The sequence below is a fragment of the Pelmatolapia mariae genome, linkage group LG5 (genome assembly GCF_036321145.2).
Source record: "Pelmatolapia mariae isolate MD_Pm_ZW linkage group LG5, Pm_UMD_F_2, whole genome shotgun sequence".
Taxonomy (NCBI): Eukaryota; Metazoa; Chordata; class Actinopteri; order Cichliformes; family Cichlidae; genus Pelmatolapia; species Pelmatolapia mariae.
The window spans coordinates 3,287,635-3,308,733 of NC_086231.1; the positions used below are offsets into that span (position 1 = coordinate 3,287,635).

The window sequence follows — 21,099 nt, forward strand, 5'->3', positions numbered from 1 at the left end:
GAAATCTGCTCTCTCTTTCTAGTCCCTGTCAGGACTCTTGCTGCAGCATTTTGGATTAACTGAAGACTTTTCAGAGAGTTTTTAGGACATCCTGATAATAATGCATTGCAGCAGACTGTCACTCTGAGACAGGATGCTTCTAATTTTACAGATATTGCACTGATGGAAGAGAGCAGTCCGGCTCAGCAATGACACAAAGGTTCCTCACAGTGTTACTGGAGGCCGAGGTAATGCCATCGAGAGTAAGTATCAGGTTAGATACCATATTTCTAAGATATTTACAAAAATAATTTCAAAAGCCTTTGTATTGCCTTTGCAGCAGAATTCTCTTCTTGCAAAATCTGTAATAAGATTGTTTGGTTAACAGTCACACACCGCAGCAGTGCCAAGTCCTGTTTCTGAAGAAAAGCCACAAACCCACACATTAAGTAAGAGCGCACCCTCAGGCTACTCTTCAGAAACATCAACCACATGAACAGGTTGTGTTGCAACACTCGTCTTTGTTTCACATCAGGTCTGGACACAGCGCTCAGAAACATATTAGCATTAGGCAGGTTTATAATCTGCAGCAGTGAGGACATCAAACGTTAACACTGATAACAGCTTCAGAGGTAAACATGAACTGTCCCAGGAGTCTTTGCTCTTGAAAAAATCAGTAATGAGATGTTTGGTTCACTGCAGTTCTGTTTCATCAGGTATGTTTTCAGATCATCAATTAGCAAAAGGAAAAATTAAACCCATGAAAAAAATAATTAAAAAGTGGAAGAAAAGAGAAACTGAGAAAGGATCTGTCCTTTATTAAAAGGAAACACGTGAAATATATTCTGGGGTTGATGTCAGACCCTGAATTAATTTAAATATGAGTTTCTGAAGAAAAGCCATAAAATCAAACAACAACTCTGACGGCAGCCTCGGGTAAGTTTTCCTCAGAAACAGCAGGCACGCAAACAGGGTGTGTTCAGCATCCACTTCAGGTCTGGACACAGAAACATCTTACAAGCATCAGTCTAAAATTTATAACCCCCTCCAGATTAATAAGGAGAGAACATTTTGGAAAGACTGAACATTAATTATTGAGATACAAAATTCAGCTCTCTGGCGATTAGACTCTGATGACCAGAGTCCAGATGCTGCTGGTGACAAAGATGAAACTGTACAGTACAATACAGACAGTAAGACATATTCTGATTGATAATACTTTATTTATCCCGAGGGAAATTGTTTTAAAGGCTGTCAGATGATCCAGCGCCAGGAATAAGTTGAACAAAGAGTTTTACTTTGAAATTAATTAAAGCTGCCAATCCCAGTAATGCTCCAGTTTTTTGCAGTTTGGGGTAAATGTTGTTTTATGTGGAGTCAGAGGGTTGATATCAGAGTCACTCTGGACTCTGACTCGCTGATGTGCCAAACCTGACCACCACAAATATGATGCATTCAAAATTAATGATAGTGAGATTTCATGCAAGCAGATGGTTGGATGGATTTAGGTGCAACATCAGCACAGTCAGCTGAACGCAGTGGGTGTCTGTTAACTGAAGTCACTGAAGTGTTTGTGGTTTTGGTGACTTTTGGAACATTTAATGCAATTATGACCTGCTGTGTGGTACACACCATTTAATTGTCATGGTTTTGTAGTTTCTGGACTGATGAGCAGACTCAGACAGCCGGGGAAAAGTTTAAAGAGTTTATTTAAAACTGAATAATTGATGGAAGCAGACTGATGAAACAGGTGCTCCTATGTAGGATGTATCAGAGGACTCACAGAGAGGGAGAGATGTTATCAGCAAGAGCTGATGATAAAAGGTTGTCTGTATGTACAAGAGTCTTACTTATGTGTCCTTATCTGGAGTTACATTAAGGTGAGGAGAGAGAGGTGACACGGGGATCAGGCTGGAACCTGGAGGTGATACAAGGTCGAATGGAGACTGGGCAGGCAGGTGTGCTTCTGTGAGCTGAGAACTAGGAAGCAAACAGAGCAAAGGAATAATTGAGGGGTAAGAACAACAGCTAGAGATTAACATCCATGGTGGAGAAAATGATCTGGTAGAGAGTGACTTACACAGCCGGTCCTTAAGTACTCAGCTAATGATGAGCTATGAGCTCCAGATGGATGAAAGCAAGCTAAGGAAGAGTAGTTTCACCCACAGATGGAGACATGAGGAATCTGCCCACCTCTAAACCTGACAGAAGAGAGAGAATCTGAACACAAACAAGTTTGAGGTCGAGATTTGTGTTTTATTGATCTGCTGACACAAATAAGCAGATACCTGTGCACTTTATGAACACAACCTGCTGATCTAGTGTTAGTGTAGTACAGTTTAACTACAGTGTCAGCTCATGAGTTAGCAGCCCAGCCTCCACATTCTAACTTTGTATTTTCTACTTAGATTGTATTTTCATTTATTTTTTATTACTGTTTAGTTTCAGTTTGTTTCCAGAGTAAATTTTCTTGTTGTTTGTTTATAGTGTTTAGTCTTTATTAGTTTCAGTATTAATTTTATTTTTTTTATTATTATTGTATGGAGGTCATATGTCAGAGGCAGGATTTAGAAAATCAGTACAGATATTACAATAACAACACAGAACCTTCTGAAAGCAGCTGACTCACAGTGTTGTAGACATCCAGAGACCCAGTAAACACCAAAGCCTCATCAGACACACTGCAATAAGATTTTTACCGAGCTAACAGATAGTAAAACTAAGAATATTCCCTCTGTACCTTTTATTACATGTTAGTTGGTTTTCCAAGTTCACAAACTCATTTCAGTCAGTTTACTTTATGTTCTGACTCTGCATTTAATGGTCACAGGACAACAGACAGGGTTCACTCTGGACAGGTCACTGACCTGTCACATGGCTTTTTGACAGAGTGGAATGAAGCCAGAGTACAGAACACACAACTCCCTCTAACTGGATCCTTCTTGTTAAGAGGTAACCATAATAATCACTGCACCATCCTGAACACAGTAAATCCTAAGATGCTGTTTTATATTGGTAAAACCAATAAACTGTTTATTAATATTTGTATGCACCCTATAGTTTAACTCACAAATGACAAGTAATGTAAAGCTGCTTCTAAATACCCGAGCAGACCTGAAAACATGGAGGAAAATTAAAACAAAAACGTTTCACTGCACATCAACACTGCAGCGTACCTGTGAGAGGCTCAGACTTCACCTGTGTAGAACTCAAGTAAATGTTAAAGTAGATGAATGTAAACACTGCATTAAAAGGATCTGGGTGGGGATCCTGATCCTTCTGTGCTGCACAGACGGTGAACTTAATAATAACTTTCACACACAAAGGTGCTGAGAGCTGAGTGACACACAAAACTGCCCGAACAGGTACAAACAAAAACTGAGTAAACACTCATACTATGGAATCAGAACGATGCCACCTTGAAACGAAACCGAAAAATGGATTGAAACCGAAAAAAAATATTGTAACTGAAATAAATGTACTGAAAAATCTTGTATTGAAACCGAAAAAAAAAATGTGATAGTGAAAAACAATTAATTGAAACTGTAATTTTTTTGTTTTTGCTTACAATTTTTTTTTCAGTTTCAATCCATTTTTCGGTTTCAATCCATTTTTTTCGGTTTATTATAATATATAATAAACATATTACTGACCAATGACTGGAGAAAACACTGACGACGCGGCTGCGGTCACGGACAAACTTGCATGTGTCTGTTCGGGAATGGCAGATGCTGAGAGGTCCAGCGTAGCCTGAGGTGTTCTTCAGTAAATTGGACTACCGGACAGGAGGACCTGAGGCCCCACCGCATTATTTTTGGTAAGTTAAATGTGTTTGTAAGCTAATCCGTAATTTAGGTCCTTAGCTAGCTAGGATGAGCACTCGGCTGTAGGGGAAACTTGTTTTGTAAAGTTCGTTTAGCTAACCCGTGGCAGGTGAATGAATTTACCCTGACTAAAGAAATCAAGAGAAACGCACCGGGCTGCTTAGTGACTAACCACGGTCACTGTACTTTTATTATGAGTATTATACTGTAAGAGCAACAGGCTGGACTCTGCTTCTGCTCCTGTGCAGAGCTAAAATATGTGCAAACAGCAGCGTGTTTTCTGTCGCTTTCCACAGGTGGAAGGACATTAACGCCAACTTTCAAAAACCTGGCACTTCAGTAACCCCTCATTAGTCAATAGCTATGGATTAAATAGCAAAGCCCAATACTTATGTACTAAAACCAACTACTTCCGCTTGTCAGCTTAAGTTAAAATGTTACATTTTTCCTCTGATTATTTTTTTAGCATTATTTTTTTTACTGAGTTTGTTACAAATATTCAGGTTAAAAAACTGTCCGAATTATTTTTAATGAGTTATGTTCACAAAGTCACATGTGCAGTACTCTGTACAGCTTGCATCCTTTAGGACAAATAATTTGAAGCATTAATATTTCTTGTTCAATACCACTGCTGATAACCAGTGTTGGGTAAGTTACTTTAAATTAGTAACTTAGTTACATTACTAGTTACTTCTCTAAAAAAGTAACCCAGTTACTTCAAGTTACTCGTTACTTTCAAAGTAACTAGTTACTAGGGAAAGTAACTTTGGTTTTACTCAGAATTCTCTTGTTATTGTGTTGCTTCCGTAACTGGATACCCAGCAAGATTGCCAGTCTTCTAGCTTGCTTACTTGCCACAGTGCACTGTGCCACCTACCAATAGAAAGGAAAAAATAATGTGCACATTTCCACGAGAGAAATCCCACGCCTGGACCGTCGTTGACCGCCGCCATGATTCTAGCCTGCTTTTTACATCCAACACAAAAACTGCAGTCGTGGTGCTTTTGATTGTACTCAGAACTTGGAAATTCTGCCTTCCGAATAGGAAGATGTAGGTAACACCAGACTGCAGATGAGCTGCATACAGAGCTGGACTGGGACAAAAAAATCGTCCCGGGCATTTTGACTAGAGCCCTGCTCACCATTATAGGAAAAATCATAAAGCCTTTGAATGAAAACAAACACTGTTGTGACAGTGATGTACACTGTTCTGATGGTATATATGTATCAATCTATCAATCGTTTGTTGTAAGACTCAGATAATTATTTTTTAAAAGCGAGACATTTTAAATGAGAATAATAAAGAAAAGTATTTCTTTGTGCCCCCCTTTCCCTGTTAATGCCCTACCTGCCCCCCTGGCAAAACTTTGCTAGACCCGCCCCTGCACAGTTACCAGCTGTCAGCTACATAGAAAAGGATGCTGGTGTTATTTGTCTCTCAGAAACAGCTCATAACTTCCCTTCAACTCATTCATGTCACCTAAAAGGTAAACCTGTTTCTCCATCACCTGTTCAGCTCTGATGATTCAGTAAGGACATCTCCTGGTTTCATCTTCATGTTTCCCTCTCACCACATATCCAAACCGACATCATGACCAGCAGCTTTACAGCTGTGGCTCCAGCAAACATCAGCTGATACTAGAAATTAATATTAAATGAATTCTAACAACAGCTGATCAAGCTTAAACGTGCTGCTGTTGTTTAGCGCGACATCCGCTGGTTTCCTCTTTCTGGCACAAAGTGGGCGATAAATAAACAAGAGAGAAAAGCTGATCAGCTGATCATTGATCAGTTTCGTGATTGAAGTAGAAACAGGAGAGAATGAGAGAAGAAGAGGCAGCTGTGCAGCTCCAGCTTTGTGTCTTTTTCATTGTAGCTGAAGTCCGGGACAAACTGTGTTCCTTTTCACCTCAGTACGAAACGCGTAATATTTTCTCTGAATACCAGACGATTCTGTTTTTTAGGGGACGGTTGGCAACTCGAATAATTAACCGTATGAACAAAATAAAGTTCAACATCAGTAACATAGCACCCACCCAGCTGTATAGAAACTCCGTCATGCTAGCTAGCACGCAGTACGAAAATGTCAGCATAACGAAAATAAACTCCACCTAAACTTGGTTTATATCTGACTCCGATAGACTGCAGGTCATAACTTCTTACCTGAAGTTCAGTTCACCTGACACGCGGACCGGCGGCCGCTTCGGGTCTCTCCTCTTGCCTCCCTTTTCCTTCATCCACCTGCTGCTTCCACCACTTGCTAATGTTACTGAATCTGTGGAAGCTCCGCGATATCCACCACACGAAGTAACGAATAACGAGCCTATCTAAATCCCAGTAACGAGTAATGCGTTCCTGGTTTTGGAATAATAACTAGTTACCGTGCTCGTTACCACAATAATAACGTAGTTACTGTAACGCGTTACTTAATAACGCGTTAGTCCCAACACTGGTGATAACACCTCCATATGTTGTGACCAGGATGCAGCAGCAGACTGAACCTCAACTGAAACCTGTTCCATCATCTCATCTTTGCAGATGTCCATTTATAAAGCATCAACAACTCAAAGGTAAACATGATATTAGAAAATGTGTTAGTATATAAGGCCTTTAAAACAAATAAAAAATAAACAGCTCATATGTCAGCTGTCGGCAGAACTGTAGGACTGAACAACTTCAGATCCCGAGTGTGTGAGGACAGAGAAGGAATCAGCTCTATTTCAGATTTGAGAGATAAACTTTATATTTCAGTTTGTGATGATTCTGTTCTGTTTGTGATTACAGGAGCTGCCCTCAGATTCAGACCTCAGCACCACCCAGTGACAGCAGACAGATCATCCTATATCTTCAATATTTGTAGTAACTCCAAAATTAACTGAAGAAAACAGTACAAAGGTTAAAGTACCACATGTGCTGTCAGTGAAAGCGGCAGCTGTTTTATTGATAAATTTAAAGACAAAAAGTCAAAAGAATTAATCACCCCTGTAACTGTGTCACTATACATCAGCATTAACAGTACCTCAGTTTGGTGTTTCAGGAAACTGCTGATCTCAGACCTGCACAACTTGTGTTTTAAACACTGAATGTACTCAGCTACATGAAGAGCACATGATGTTTTCTCTGACACAATTAAATAAAACCTGATTAAAGTCAAAGGTTGTTACTTGTATTTGAACTAAAAACTTGTGATCTGGAATTCTTTCACTGTTTTTTGACAATAGTGTGTTATTTACCATAAAGTAATTCAGAGTCATTCATACCAGAGTAACCAGAGAGCACAACATATATTTAACTTTCTACAGGACTTAAAGCTATTATATTATGTAAAAGTCCAGACCCTCTGAGGATTATCTGAGTACTTCTAACATTACACAAAGCAAAGGTCTCCATCAGTGTTCATGAAATGCTGGGTTTATCCTTCTTGTGAGGGAGCTGCTGGTCCTGGCGATGAGTTTCAGTCTTCCTGGTGTTTCTGAAATGATGCCTCCCACTGTGGGTCAACAGAACATCTGGCACAGGACAGCTGTAATGAAAGAAATTGAAGAAGTTTTGAAAAAAAATCTTGGAAATGCCCTATATGTGAGAAGCAGATTTTGTATTTACTTTTCTTTTGCCAATCAAGATAACTAAAAGTATAATTTTCACCATACAATTACTAACCTTGTCACTCCTGCACTGTCTGTTTTGGGCTCTGGGCTTGTCCTTCCCAGCGCTCATGAGACTGCTTTTGGTGCACTGTGGTATGAGGTGCTAACCTGCTGACAGTGTTGGGAAGGTTAATTTTAAAATGTATTCCACCAAAGATTATAGAAGTAATGTATTCTGAATACTTTACAACTACATGAATGTACTATTGCTGTGTGATTTATTACTATTACTGAAGGCTACTCGCCATACCAATACCAACTAGATGTTTAAATCTTAATATAAATGAGTAACAGTAGGTGGACATTAGGTAAGGCTGCACTTTTTGCAGCGATCTCGAATAGAAAACTATTCCACGCATATATAAAACAGGTCAGCGGCTCCGAAACGTAGTAAAGGGACCTCTGGCTGATAAGTCGGGTTCGTGTTGGGCTCGTAGCTGAAAACTAGCTTTACTTTGTTGTCTGGGTCAACTTTGCTAGCGAGAGACAGAGAGAGGCGTTGAAAGGCTGCTCCAACGGAACAGCCTTTCAACCCTAACCCTAACCCCTAACCCTAGGCGTCCAAAACACCTTAACAAAACACAGACTTAACAGCGTGGTGTATGCTGTACAGTGCAGCGAGGAATGCCCAGACCTCTACATTGGAGAGACCAAACAGCCACTTCACAAGCGCATGGCACAACATAGAAGAGCCACCTCCACAGGACAAGACTCAGCTGTCCATCTGCATCTTAAGGTCAAAGGTCACTCTTTCGAGGATGCCAACGTTCACTTTTTGGACAGAGAGGACAGATGGTTTGAAAGAGGAGTGAAAGAGGCCATCTATGTCCACTGTGAGCGACCATCTTTGAACAGAGGCGGTGGTTTACGACACCAACTGTCTGCCATCTATAATCCAGTTTTGAGTTCCCTCCCCAGACGCCTTAATGCCCACTCACATCCTGGGCCATCTGACCTCAGGAATTCACATGACAAGGTGGGGCCAGGTTTCACAATGAGCTCACCCGAAACCCTGGCTGATTAGGTCCCACACCCACTTTCACACCTTGGCTCATGTGATTAGAGGATCACCAGGGGGTCCTTTGTCCCTCTTTGGGGGGATACTCCCACTGGGTTTAAATCTGGGACTCTCGGCCATTTGACCTTAGAACTGAAGAAGCTTCTCGGATGAGAGGTGAAACGTCTTCAAGCAACTTAAAGAAGTCCAGATGCTTTTCTTTGCAAACTCCTTTGACTACAGTTTCAATTAATTGTTTTTCACTATCAAATTTTTTTTTTCGGTTTCAATACAAGATTTTTCAGTACATTTATTTCAGTTACAATATTTTTTTTCGGTTTCAATATTTTTTTCGGTTTCGTTTCAAGGTGGCATCGTTCTGATTCCATATGAGACTAACTACCTAACGAACCAACTAAACAACTTCACCTGTATTTTACTGCATTCAGCACCTCTGTAACGGTAAGAATATCAGCCCCAAAGTATGTGTTGTGCAAAGACACCAATAATCAGGTTGCTACACTGACATTTTTATTCTTGACTCTTTACTATATTTACAATTTTTTGATTATCTGCAAAATACACAAAAAGTATTAAAAGTTAAAGTAGTCATTCTGCCTGAAAATGAAGAATTACTGTGTAATTTTAATAGTGATGTGAACATGTAGTGTTGTGATGGTAGCTCAGTGGTTCCTAACCTGTCGTGGTCCAGTGTTTTTAGTTTGTGACTTTCTATTTTTGATTTTTATTAAATATTGCTTGTCGATTCCTAGTTTGCTTTTATGCTTATTTTAGAGGTTTTGTTTTCTTTCTTTTGTAGGTTAAGTTTTGTCATTTATAGTATTTTTGAATTTTGAAGGTCAGTTAGTTTTCTGTGTACTTTCTGTTCTGGGTCAGTTTGCACTTATTGTTTTCCTTCTTTCAGTTCTCCTGCCCTCTCTTGTTTTCTGTGTTGTTAACTCTCAGTTTCTACGTTAGATGTTCTTTTATTTTATTACTTCCTGTTTTATTCTGGCAGCCTCCTGTTCTTACATTTAGTTTTACTTCCTCTGCCTCAGTTGTGTCACATGTGATGCTGTCTTGGCCTTTCAGAGACTGCAGATCATTGTCTTTCACATGGTGATCTGTGTGGGTTTTAGCGTTCCTTGTACAGGCACATTCAGTAAGGTCGGGTACAATGATAGGCCAGGCATTTGACATCATCCCAGGCCACTCTGTTCATACAAATCACCACACTGCTAACTTTGCAGGCTAACACCACCTTCTGTTAGGGACTATCTGATGTTCCAGTGTTTTTACAGTGAAGCAATGAGCACGCTTATTTAAAACCTTCACACACAGATTCACTGAAACTGACCCTGAGCTCCAACAGTGTAAAAGAAGCTGGTTTCAGCTCCTGTTTTAGTCTGACCTGATTTCTAACTGGCAATTACCTCTTTTCAGTCCCTAACTCCCCATCTTTCTTCTTTTATGTGACCAACCTGGTTCATCCTGTCTGCCTTGGCAAAGAGAGAGAGAGAGGGGGACATCAAAAGTATGGAGTCAGTGTGTCCCATAAACTGTTGATTGAGCTGACTGTCCATAACGACCCTTTGGCCTCAGGCGGGTACTCCTGTTTAGTCAGTACACTCCTGGTCCTGTGTTAACAGGGTAACAGGTCACATCCTACACCCCCAAGAAAGAAACCAGTGATCACAGAAATGAGGTGAAGGTCTTAATATTCATATTAGCCAAAAATGTGCTAATAAAACTAAGACTGTAGACAGTCACTGATCACCACACCCAGAGTATTTGTCAGTATATGCAGACCCTTTTTCCTCTACAATGAAAATTCAGCCTTAAAAAGGACATCACAAAGTCCAACTTCAAAATAAAACTGAGGACCACCTCCACACCAACAACTCCAGGCAGGTCTGTGTGATAATTAGTTAGTGATGTTCACTAACTAACAAACCCAGACCCAAAGTGGTGCTGCTGTGCTGGCAGATGATCAGACTGATTCTTTGCTGGTTTGAACGAAAAACACCAGAAGGAGCTACATCCCATCCACCACCAAACATCAACCACATCTTTTTGACCCAGTGTTTTTGTGTTTGAGTTCACATTTTTGTTAAATAGACCTTAAATACGTTTAGTTTGTTTTTCATGTACTATTTTAGAGCTTTTGTTTTATTTCTTTTGTATGCTTATTTTTGTTATTTGTGGCAATTTTGGGATCTGTTCATTTTGCTGTGTAGTTTCTGTTCTTGGTTATAGTTTGGTGTTCCCTTCTCCTGGCCTCCTGTGTCCTCCCTGTTTCCATGTTAGGTGTCCTGTTGTTTTGCTTCCTGTTTTATTTTGGGAACTTCCTGTTCTTTGTATCTGCCTCGTTTGAACCATCTGGTCATAATGTCTTTAGCAGATGCCTTTGGCGACTGCAAATACTTTGTAATTTTATATTCCTTCTAAAAAGATAAATCCATCCATCCATTCTTTTTCATTTATCCAAATCAAGGTTGCTGGAGCCTATCACAGCTGCGAGAGGCAGGGCACACCCAGAACAGGTCACCAGTCTAACACAGAGAGAGACAACCATTTGCACTCACATTCACACTCCAATTAACCTAACCCCACTAACTGCATGTCTCCACACAGAAAGGCTGGATGGTGGAGTTGTTTGAATTCAGCTCTCTGTAGATTGATAATTTTCATTTCCATCCAACTATGTAGCATCCTTTTGTTGGTAACACATTACCCAGTTCATATCAGTGTAGATATCCAGCACGATTTTTCCCATTGAGATTTGATGTGCTTTTATAGTGTTCCTTTAAGTTTTTAAGCTGTACACTGCCTCCACTTTGACAGATGATGTGGTGTGCTTCAGATCATAAGTCATTTCTCTCCTTCATACTTTTCTCTTCCCATCATTCTGTTAAAAGTTTAGATGTTTTCAGTAAAGTATAACCTGCCCCTCTCCTCGAGTCTTCCCAAGTTGGTTGCATGAAAGTTTGAAAACACACACAGAAAACAGTCACAACAGTTTGATATTTTATTCCGAGATCCTTGAGCAGTGTGAAAAATGATAATGTATTAGGACATGATGAATTAAAAGCATGAACATAATTTTCAATATCAAACATCAACAACAGTTGACCTACTGTGTGTATCCTGACAGTTTGCTTTAGCAAGAATAAAAAGATACAACGCAAAAACGTATTTAAAAAGGCACTTTTTTTTCCAACTGCAAAATACATTTATTTACAGCAGAACAGCTCAGGGTTATAGTTAATGTATGTTTAAGGGTTAAAGAAGTCACTTGAGACAGTTGTTTGACAAATCTGCTGTTATCAGACAAATTTCCTTTCAAATGTTATTTAAATATTTACTGAAATATGAGTCCAGCTGGAAACACAAATCCATCCAGAGTATTAATTGTGTGGCCAAATCAAACATGCGGCGCTACAAGCTGTGGCAATGAAGCAGCTAAAAGTAGTCTTCTTTATTAGTAACATGTTATGCACCAAGAGCAGGTGGAGCCATTTCTCTACTCCGTCCTATTAAACTGCTGCAGAAGAAGAAAACACAGGACAATGACCTCAGACCTCTCATGGAATAAATACAACAGTAATTTAATATTTTAAACCTATTTCAGGTGACAGGATGACAGTTCATACAGAAAACAAACAAAAAAAAACACGACCGTGTGGGATAAAGAAAAACATTGATGCGCTGCATCTGTTTTCATTCAAATAGAAAAAAAAATCCCAAATGCTGAGTGTTGAAAAGATGGTGTTAGACGGTATTTGAAAGTATTTTTTATCAAGTACTGAGCACTTTGAGATAAACATTTATACTTTTATTTTCTACATAGATATATGGGAAGTGATTATGATCAAAGTATTAGAAAAATGGCTGTGGTGACTGAACAGGAAACATTTCTTTTGCAGAAATGCAGCAGAAACTACATCCCTCCATCCTGACTTTTAACCATGTGCTAAACCACAGAATTAAAAGCTGTTCTGAACTTTTAAACTGCCGAAAATATAAAAAATAATCCAACTTGTCCAAGCTGCTGTGCTCCAAAACTTAATTTGGTTCTCATAAAACAAACACATAAGCAACACGCACAACGTACTTCACACCAAGGGCGTAGATTTGGTTTTGGCATTGGTGGGGACGGATGATTCAACCACCGAACCCTGCCCTGTTTCTTTTTTTTTTCCCTTTTAGTCTTTGGAGAAATATACTTGCCTACATATGCTATTCTACATGCTTTTAAACCATTTAAAATTATAATTCATAGTTTTATATGTGAATTATATAATGTTAAATTACTATTAAACAAATGACTAAGTATTTTAGACTTTAGTTTACTTCAGCCATATTTCATATAAATCAGGTATCATACAAAAATAAAAATAGCTTCAAATACAGTCATGACAATAAAAGAATATGACTTTAAGGACTTAACATTATTTCAGTTATAGTTCACCAACATCTCTTATACATTAGCACTAAGGGAACACTGAATGACCTGGTGGTTTTTGTCCATAAAACTACTCATCTAAGATTACCACAAAGTAAAAGATCTCTCAGCAAAATTATGCAAAACTTTAGGCACTATTGCCCCGATCAAATCAGTGAGCTGGGATGTTTTATTCTAAACATGAACTACTGTTACAGCAACAGACATGGACTACTGGTGTCCCACACAACAACTCAATGTCCACTATGTGAAGGAGCCAAACACATGCCTTCTCCTCTAACTGAGATAAACTGCTGGCATATTGGTTTTACATCTATACTGTCCAGTCTCTCCTGGTGGACATGGCAACACGTTATTCATGGTTACATACAATTTTAGACTGATGTGGGCCAAAGCCTAGCACATACTTGCCAACCCTGAGACCTCAGAATTAGGGAGACATTCAAAAGGGCTGTTGGGGGTGGGGTGTGGGGAGTATATATAAAATATGTGAAACATGTGTCAAATGTATCCCTCATGAATGATATCACGTCATCTTGAGCAACAAACAACATTCCTGTAACAAGGTAGAAGCCGCAATCAGTTTTTGGCAGTGACTTTTATGTATCCTTTATTTATGCAGTTAAAAAAATTATTGTTGACTTTAAAAATCTCTCTTTTAAGAGTAATCTGACCAAGAGGACAGCTGAAATTGCAACAAATGCAAAAATAGTTCTGTAAACATATTTTAAGTGGACAAAAGGAAGTTGATTGATTATAATGTAAGTACAATAACACAATTACAAAGATACTTGAGAAAAAGGTGATTTTGTAATTTTGTATATACCCCTTTGTAATACCTGTTCACCAACATACGTAATTACACATAATTACGTGTGTTTTATATTACACATAAAAAACACACGGAAACATTGGAAATCAGTTTTTGGCAGGCAATCACTTTTTGGCTCAGATATTTGAAGTTTACACAGCTACATTCTCGCCTGAAAATATGTTAAAAGTTTATTTTGTGACCCAGAAAGAATATTAAGAGTAATATTAAAACTAAGTAGCTGCAGTAGTAGCAGCCATTGTTGGAAACTGGAATTGGCTGGGCCAATCTGGGATATGGTTTTTCAATTTTGTTGTCCGTGTGGAAAATCGGGAGAAATTCGGGAGAATGGTGGGTGGCTCCGGGAGATTTTTGGGAGGGGCACTGAAATTCGGGATTCTCCCGGAAAAATCGGGAGGGTTGGCGTGTATTGCCTAGCATAGCCTGTAACGCTATTATGACGGACACATTTTATGAGTGAACTTGACTTTAAGTGACTTACAGGTTTCTGTGAAAAATACTTTCTTATATCCAGGTTCTTCCTTTTTGCTGCCATCCTCCTCTCCTCCTCGCAGCGCAGGCTTGCCGCTGCTAAAACTAAACAGAGCTCCCTGAAAGGCACAGCCAATCACATTGGCCATATTTGTCACATGAGGTAGGACTCCAGTAGAGAACGTAATTTGACTCTTTCTGCACTGCTTGGTGAATGAGACATTGACAGATCGTTTTTTCTTTCTTTCTATCGGTTTTGTTTTTCTTTACTCGAAAAGATCAAATTATTGGTGGGGACAATTCAATAATCGCTGGATATTGGTGGGGACATGTCCCTTCCGTCCATGCCAAATCTACGCCCTTGCTTCACACAAGTTCACTTTGATCAGCATTGAGTTTCAGTTCCTGGGCTGAGGGTTCAGAGGACTCCTGCAGATTGGAAAACAAAACTGGGTAAAAAAGTCATAACTGAGCAGAAATGTAGTGCTGTGAATTTAAGTAGTGGGGTGCACGATGACACATGAGTGTGTTTGAATTATACTTGCTGATATGGCAACATAACTACAGCAGGCAAATTCACCCAATTTTATTATGATTACATGACAAAACGCTAAACTGTCTTTATGAATAAATCGTGAAGTTTGCTGTTTAACCATCTTCATCAGCCTCTGCAGTGTGTTCCTCCTCTTTCCTCACAATAAGCTTTAGTTCATTTCAGTTTGTTTCATAAATATATTAAAAGAGAAAGTGAAATAAACAAGATTGTAAAAATGACGGTCACACAAAAGTATGAGTATGTTCATAAATACATTAAACTTACCTTTTTTTTTCTTGATTAAACACCAGACAAGAATACCAACTACAACAAGAACAAGAACACCAACAGCAACACCAGCTACAATCCATCCAATCTTTGGTTCTGGAACAGAAGAGAAAACATTTGTGTAACTCAGACTGTGACTGCATGTCAGGAACAAACAGAAGGTTTAAACAATGATGTCAGCATGGATCTAACTTCCTGTTTCCTGCTGCTCGTCTCCACAGCTCACAGGCTGGTTCTGGTTCTGCTCTCAGCTGTAAAGATGATGTTGGAGTTTTGTCTTGTATGAAGGATGTTTGAATCTGTGCTGCTGCTCACAGACTCCTGCTTTCCTTTTACTGAGCCTCACATCTGACAACATGTGTGAGTCTGTGTGTAATCGAGGTTTCCTCCACCCTGAGCTTCTTAGATACACACATTATTAAAGTGAATCTCTTCAGACTAATGATTGCAGAAAGCAAGGAATACAAATCTGTCAGTGTAATGACCGCCTGCTGCACTACCAACAAATGACTCTCTGCACTGGGGGAGAGTGTTAGGATAGAATTTTTTATGTATTTTTTATGTATGTTTTCTTTATGTATGTTTCTATGTATTTTATGTATCTTATTCTTGTTTTAATTTTATATTTAATCATCTGGCATCACCTACACAGAACCTGTCTGACAAAGCAGGCTTAAAGGTCTCAAAAAGCACCACGTCATGCCACAATCTAAAGAAACCACTGAGAAACAAAGTCACTGACATCGATCAGTCTCGAAAGGTTACAAAACAATGTATAAAATTTTGGGGCTCCAGCAAACCACAGTGATATCCATTATACACACATGGAGAAAACCTGGAACACTGGTGACCATCCACTTCCTAGGAGTGGGTGGCCAACCAAAACTACTCCAAGAGTGCACTGATGACTCATCCAGAAGGTCACAGAAGAACCCTGAACATGTAAAGAATCACAGGCCTTAATATTTCCTCCTTAAAGGGAAACTCCTACAAATACATACGGTATAAGGTCACTCCTGTCCATATCCTAAACTTTCTTAAGAAAGATGCACCGGTGAGTATAACATAAACAGCACAAATTAAATACAAATCCTGTTAGAGCAGCTAAACCCTAAACACAACCAATAATATAAAAGCTTAAATGAAGTATAAACAATAATCTAGTAAAAATAAAACAAAACAGCTCAACAAAGTAAAACTTGCAAAGGAAATGAACCAAATAAAGCAGAAACAAAATAATATGATTAAAATTATCTGTAGTGAAATGTTTGGTCAAACAACACTTTGGATCACACTGATGACTTTTTTTAAACAGTTTCTTAACAATCGCTACTTGTCTTTGGTCTAATGAAGAAATGCTATTGCAAAAGGCACAAAAAAGATTTGTGGCTATCATATGGTATAAAATATTTTCATTTAAAATCTGTATACTGTTGTGTTCAGTGTAAAAAGTAAAGCATTGCTTTCCTTCTTTATCCCTGAAAGAAAATAATTCATTCAACTTAAATTACTTTAGTTGGTTTAAGAAGCACTGTGACATGATTACCAGTTAAAATTATAAACCTGAAGCTGCTGTCACACTGAAACAAATCCCATTCTAATGAGGAAACACAGGAGATTTTTTAAGTTTTACCACAAAGCTGACAGCAAATTTGTAAACCAGGTCTCTCACCTGGAGACCGCTGGGAGCACTGTGAGAATCATGTTCTTTGATTTCTCCAGTGCCTTCAACACCATTCTGCCCACGGTCCTGAAGGACAAGCTGGAGAGCTCAGGAGTGGACCATCACCTCACTACCTAGATACTGGACTACCTCACCGACCGACCAAACTATGTGAGGACTCAGGGCTGTGTGTCGGACAGGGTCGTCTTCAGTACGGGGGCCCCACAGGGAACGGTTCTGGCTCCGTTCCTCTTCACCATCTACACTGCAGACTTCTCCCACAACTCCACCCAGTGCTTCCTGTGGAAGTTATCTGACGACTCAGCAATAGTCGGCCTCATCACTGATGGGGACGACAGGGAGTACAGAGAACTGACTCATGACTTTGTGGACTGGTGCCAGCTGAACTACCTCCAGATCAACACTAGAAAAACCAAGAAGATGGTGGTAAACACGAACATCCTCCACTACAACCACTAAGCATCCAAGGCATGGACATTGAGGTTGTGGATAGCTACAGGTACCTTGGACTGGTAAACTGGACTGGACTCACAGTCCTACAAGCTTGACTGGTCATGACAATTTTGGTGTTGAAGTTTAAGTATGCACTGGCTCACTCCCGGTGCTGCTTGTCGGGGCCTGGCGCCTGTGGCTCGGTCGGGCCCCTACGGGGGGTGGGGTGAGGCAATTTGAATCACCTGTGTTGGACCAAGGACACATCTAAAACCTGCAGGACACCGGCCCTCGAGGCCTGGAGTTGCCCACCCCTGCTCTAGCAGATCGTTACATGAAGTAACCTTGTGAATACAAGCGCGCTCATGCTCACAGGTGTACACATGGGTGCTCACAGACACAAACTACACCTTTCTTGGCTGCTACCTCAAAGCACACTGTGCGCTGTCGATCTTATGTGCTGCACAATAATATTCAATATGTAGTATTTACATATATATATATATATATATACACACTATCACGCAGCTGGATAGCGTAGTGGTTACACTACACGCCTTTGGAGCAGAGGATCGCAAGTTCGATTCCTGCCTGGGGCGTCTGTATCCAGTAAGGGTCCTAAGGCTAGACCCCCTATGCTAAGCAAGCCTACCGCAGACATGAGCGAGACAGATAAATATGAAGGCATGCCGGCTGGGATGTCGCCCGGATCAACAAGGTCCGCGTCAGGTGTTGAGGAACCAGGGCAACCTGACGACAAGTGGGCTACTGGAACAAGAAGGCATCGGTGGGCAAGAGACGAAAACAGGGCGTTGTTGGAATGCTACTACGCAAGTAACCCTGGCGGAAGGGGTTACATGAATAGGATGAGGGACCTATGGATTTTTCGATACCCAACATCCACAATGACGGCGAAACAACTAGTAGCTCAGTGTTCCAACATTCGAAAGAAGGGACTGCTCTCACAGCTAGAGATTGACGAGGTACAACATAAATGCTACGGCAAGGAGGAGTCAGGACGCCAGGTCAGGGGGGAGATATCATCACCCCCACCCGAGATTGGGTACATAGCCCCAAGTGCGATAGGAGAAGGATCGTTGAATGAGGAACTGACCTGAAAGATAGGATCATGGCCAAACTTGAAACCTGGATCTCTCGTAGCCGGTTACCAAGATTACGTGAAGTACCCTCAGAAGGTCTGCAAGATGATGTTAATGCAGCACTACGGACGATACCTACGACCACGATTACCGACACTAACAAGCTGATCTACACTATGGCAGCAGTGATCAGTGAGATGCTTGGCTGCAAGTTGAACAGCCACAAGGGGCAGTACCCTCCATGGAGAAGGAGGCTAGAGGGCAAGATCAAAGTAGCACGGAGGGAGGTTAGCCAACTAACGGAGTTGCAGAAAGGCGAGACAAAGAAGGTGCATAAGAAATACAGCAAGCTGTCCATACCTGAGGCCTTGGAAACTGCCAAGCAAAGACTCACAGCCTTGGCCAGCCGCTTGAGGAGGTACACCAGAGAGATAGAAGGCAGGAGAATAAACCAGCTGTTCTCCACAGAACCAGCAAAGGTGTACTCTCAGTGGCAAGGGAACAATAACAGAACAGCACCACCAAGGCTGGAGACGGAGCAATACTGGAAGAAGGACGCAACCCATAACGGCAATGCTCAGTGGCTAGTGGATCTGAGGGCAGACCATAGCGACCTCCCTGAACAGGGTCCAGTAACCATCACAGTGGCAGACATCCAAGCAAGGGTCTCCAGTATGAAGAGTTGGACAGCACCAGGGCCCGACATGGTTCACGCCTACTGGCTGAAGAAGCTGACTGCACTCCACTGCACAAATGAACCAGCTGCTAGTTAACGAGAGACACCCGGAATGGCTAACCGAAGGTCGAACGGTCCTGATCCCCAAGGACCCCAAGAAGGGACCGGTCCCATCCAACTACCGACCAATAACCTGCCTCAGTACTACATGGAAGCTCCTGTCAGGCATCATATCGGCTAAGATGAACAGGCACATGGGTCAATACATGAGCGGGGCACAGAAAGGGATTGGCAAGAATACCAGAGGCGCAAAACACCAGCTACTGGTAGACAGAACAGCCAGCCGAGACTGCAAGACCAGACTGACCAACCTGTGCACAGCCTGGATTGATTACAAGAAGGCCTATGACTCAATGCCCCACAGCTGGATACTGGAATGCCTAGAATTGTACAAGATCAACAGGACCCTAAGAGCCTTCATCAGGAACTCAATGGGGATGTGGCATACAACGCTAGAGGCCAACTCCAAGCCCATAGCACAAGTCACCATCAAGTGCGGGATCTACCAAGGAGATGCTCTGTCCCCACTGCTGTTCTGCATAGGCCTGAACCCCCTCAGTGAGATCATTAACAAGACTGGCTACGGATACCGACTACGAAACGGAGCGGTTGTCAGCCACCTCCTGTACATGGATGACATCAAGCTGTATGCCAAGAGCGAACGAGACATCGATTCACTGATACACACTACCAGGCTATACAGCAATGACATTGGAATGTCGTTCGGGCTGGAGAAGTGTAGTCGGATGGTAACAAAGAGAGGGAAGGTAGTCAGAACTGAGGGGATTGAACTACCAGAAGGCAACATTGCAGACATAGAGGACAGTTACAAGTACCTGGGGATCCCGCAGGCAAATGGGAACCATGAAGAGGCCGCTAGGAAAGCTGCAACCACCAAGTACCTGCAGAGGGTCAGGCAAGTCCTGAGGAGTCAGCTGAACGGTAAGAACAAGATCCAGGCTATCAACACCTACGCCCTGCCCGTGATCAGGTACACTGCTGGGGTAATAGGCTGGCCAAAGGAGGAGATAGAAGCCACTGACATAAAGACAAGAAAGCTCCTGACCATGCATGGAGGGTTTCACCCCAAGTCCAGCACCCTGAGGCTGTACGCTAAGCGGAAGGAAGGGGGCCGGGGACTGGTGAGTGTCAGCACCACAGTCCAGGATGAGACAAGAAACATACACGAATACATCACGAAGATGGCCCCAACTGACAGCGTGCTCAGTGAATACCTCAGGCAGCAGAAACCCAAGAAAGAGGAGGAAGGCGAGGAACCATCATGGAAGGACAGGCCCCTGCACGGTATGTACCACCGGCAGATAGAGGAGGTGGCTGATATCCAGAAATCCTACCAGTGGCTGGACAAAGCTGGACTGAAAGACAGCACAGAGGCACTAATCATGGCAGCACAAGAACAAGCTCTGAGTACAAGATCCATAGAGGCTGGGGTCTATCACACCAGGCAAGACCCCAGGTGCAGGCTGTGTAAAGATGCCCCAGAAACAATCCAGCACATAACAGCAGGGTGCAAGATGCTAGCAGGCAAGGCATACATGGAACGCCATAACCAAGTGGCCGGCATAGTGTACAGGAACATCTGTGCCGAGTATAACCTGGAAGTCCCGAGGTCAAAATGGGAGATGCCCCCAAGGGTGATGGAGAATGACCGAGCTAAGATCCTGTGGGACTTCCAGGTACAGACGGACAAAATGGTGGTGGCTAACCAACCGGACATAGTGGTGGTAGACAAACAGGAGAAGACGGCCGTAGTGATCGATGTAGCGGTTCCGAATGACAGCAACATCAGGAAGAAGGAACACGAGAAGCTGGAGAAATACCAAGGGCTCAGAGAAGAGCTCGAGAGGATGTGGAGGGTGAAGGTAACGGTGGTCCCCGTGGTAATCGGAGCACTAGGTGCGGTGAGATGGGTGTGTGTATATATGTATATATTATATATAGTATATGTATTTTTTGCCCCCCCCCCCACCTTTTTTTGTGTGCCCTTTATCACCGTTCCTCTTCCCAGCTGGTTTTCTTTCCCTCCCTCTCTTTCTTTCTCCCTTTACCTTCCCCCAGTCATGTCTGTCCTGTCTGTAACAACGGAAA

General features: G+C 41.5%; 1 protein-coding gene across 4 annotated transcripts in view; it reads right to left on the reverse strand.

Moving 5' to 3' along the window:
• LOC134626885 (V-set and immunoglobulin domain-containing protein 1-like) overlaps positions 1 to 21,099 on the reverse strand; it is a 92,418-nt gene that overhangs the window by 60,903 nt on the left and 10,416 nt on the right. For 2 of the 4 annotated variants that reach the window (XM_063472779.1, XM_063472777.1), the window contains 2 exons: positions 15,036 to 15,134; positions 13,951 to 14,644 (listed from right to left, as the gene is read on the reverse strand). The exons of the other annotated variants lie outside the window; for them this stretch is intronic. In XM_063472779.1, coding sequence (XP_063328849.1) covers positions 14,634 to 14,644; positions 15,036 to 15,134 — 110 coding nt within the window. In that variant the 3' untranslated portion in view covers positions 13,951 to 14,633. Of the gene's footprint in view, positions 1 to 13,950; positions 14,645 to 15,035; positions 15,135 to 21,099 lie in introns of those variants that run through there. 4 annotated transcript variants of the gene reach the window in all.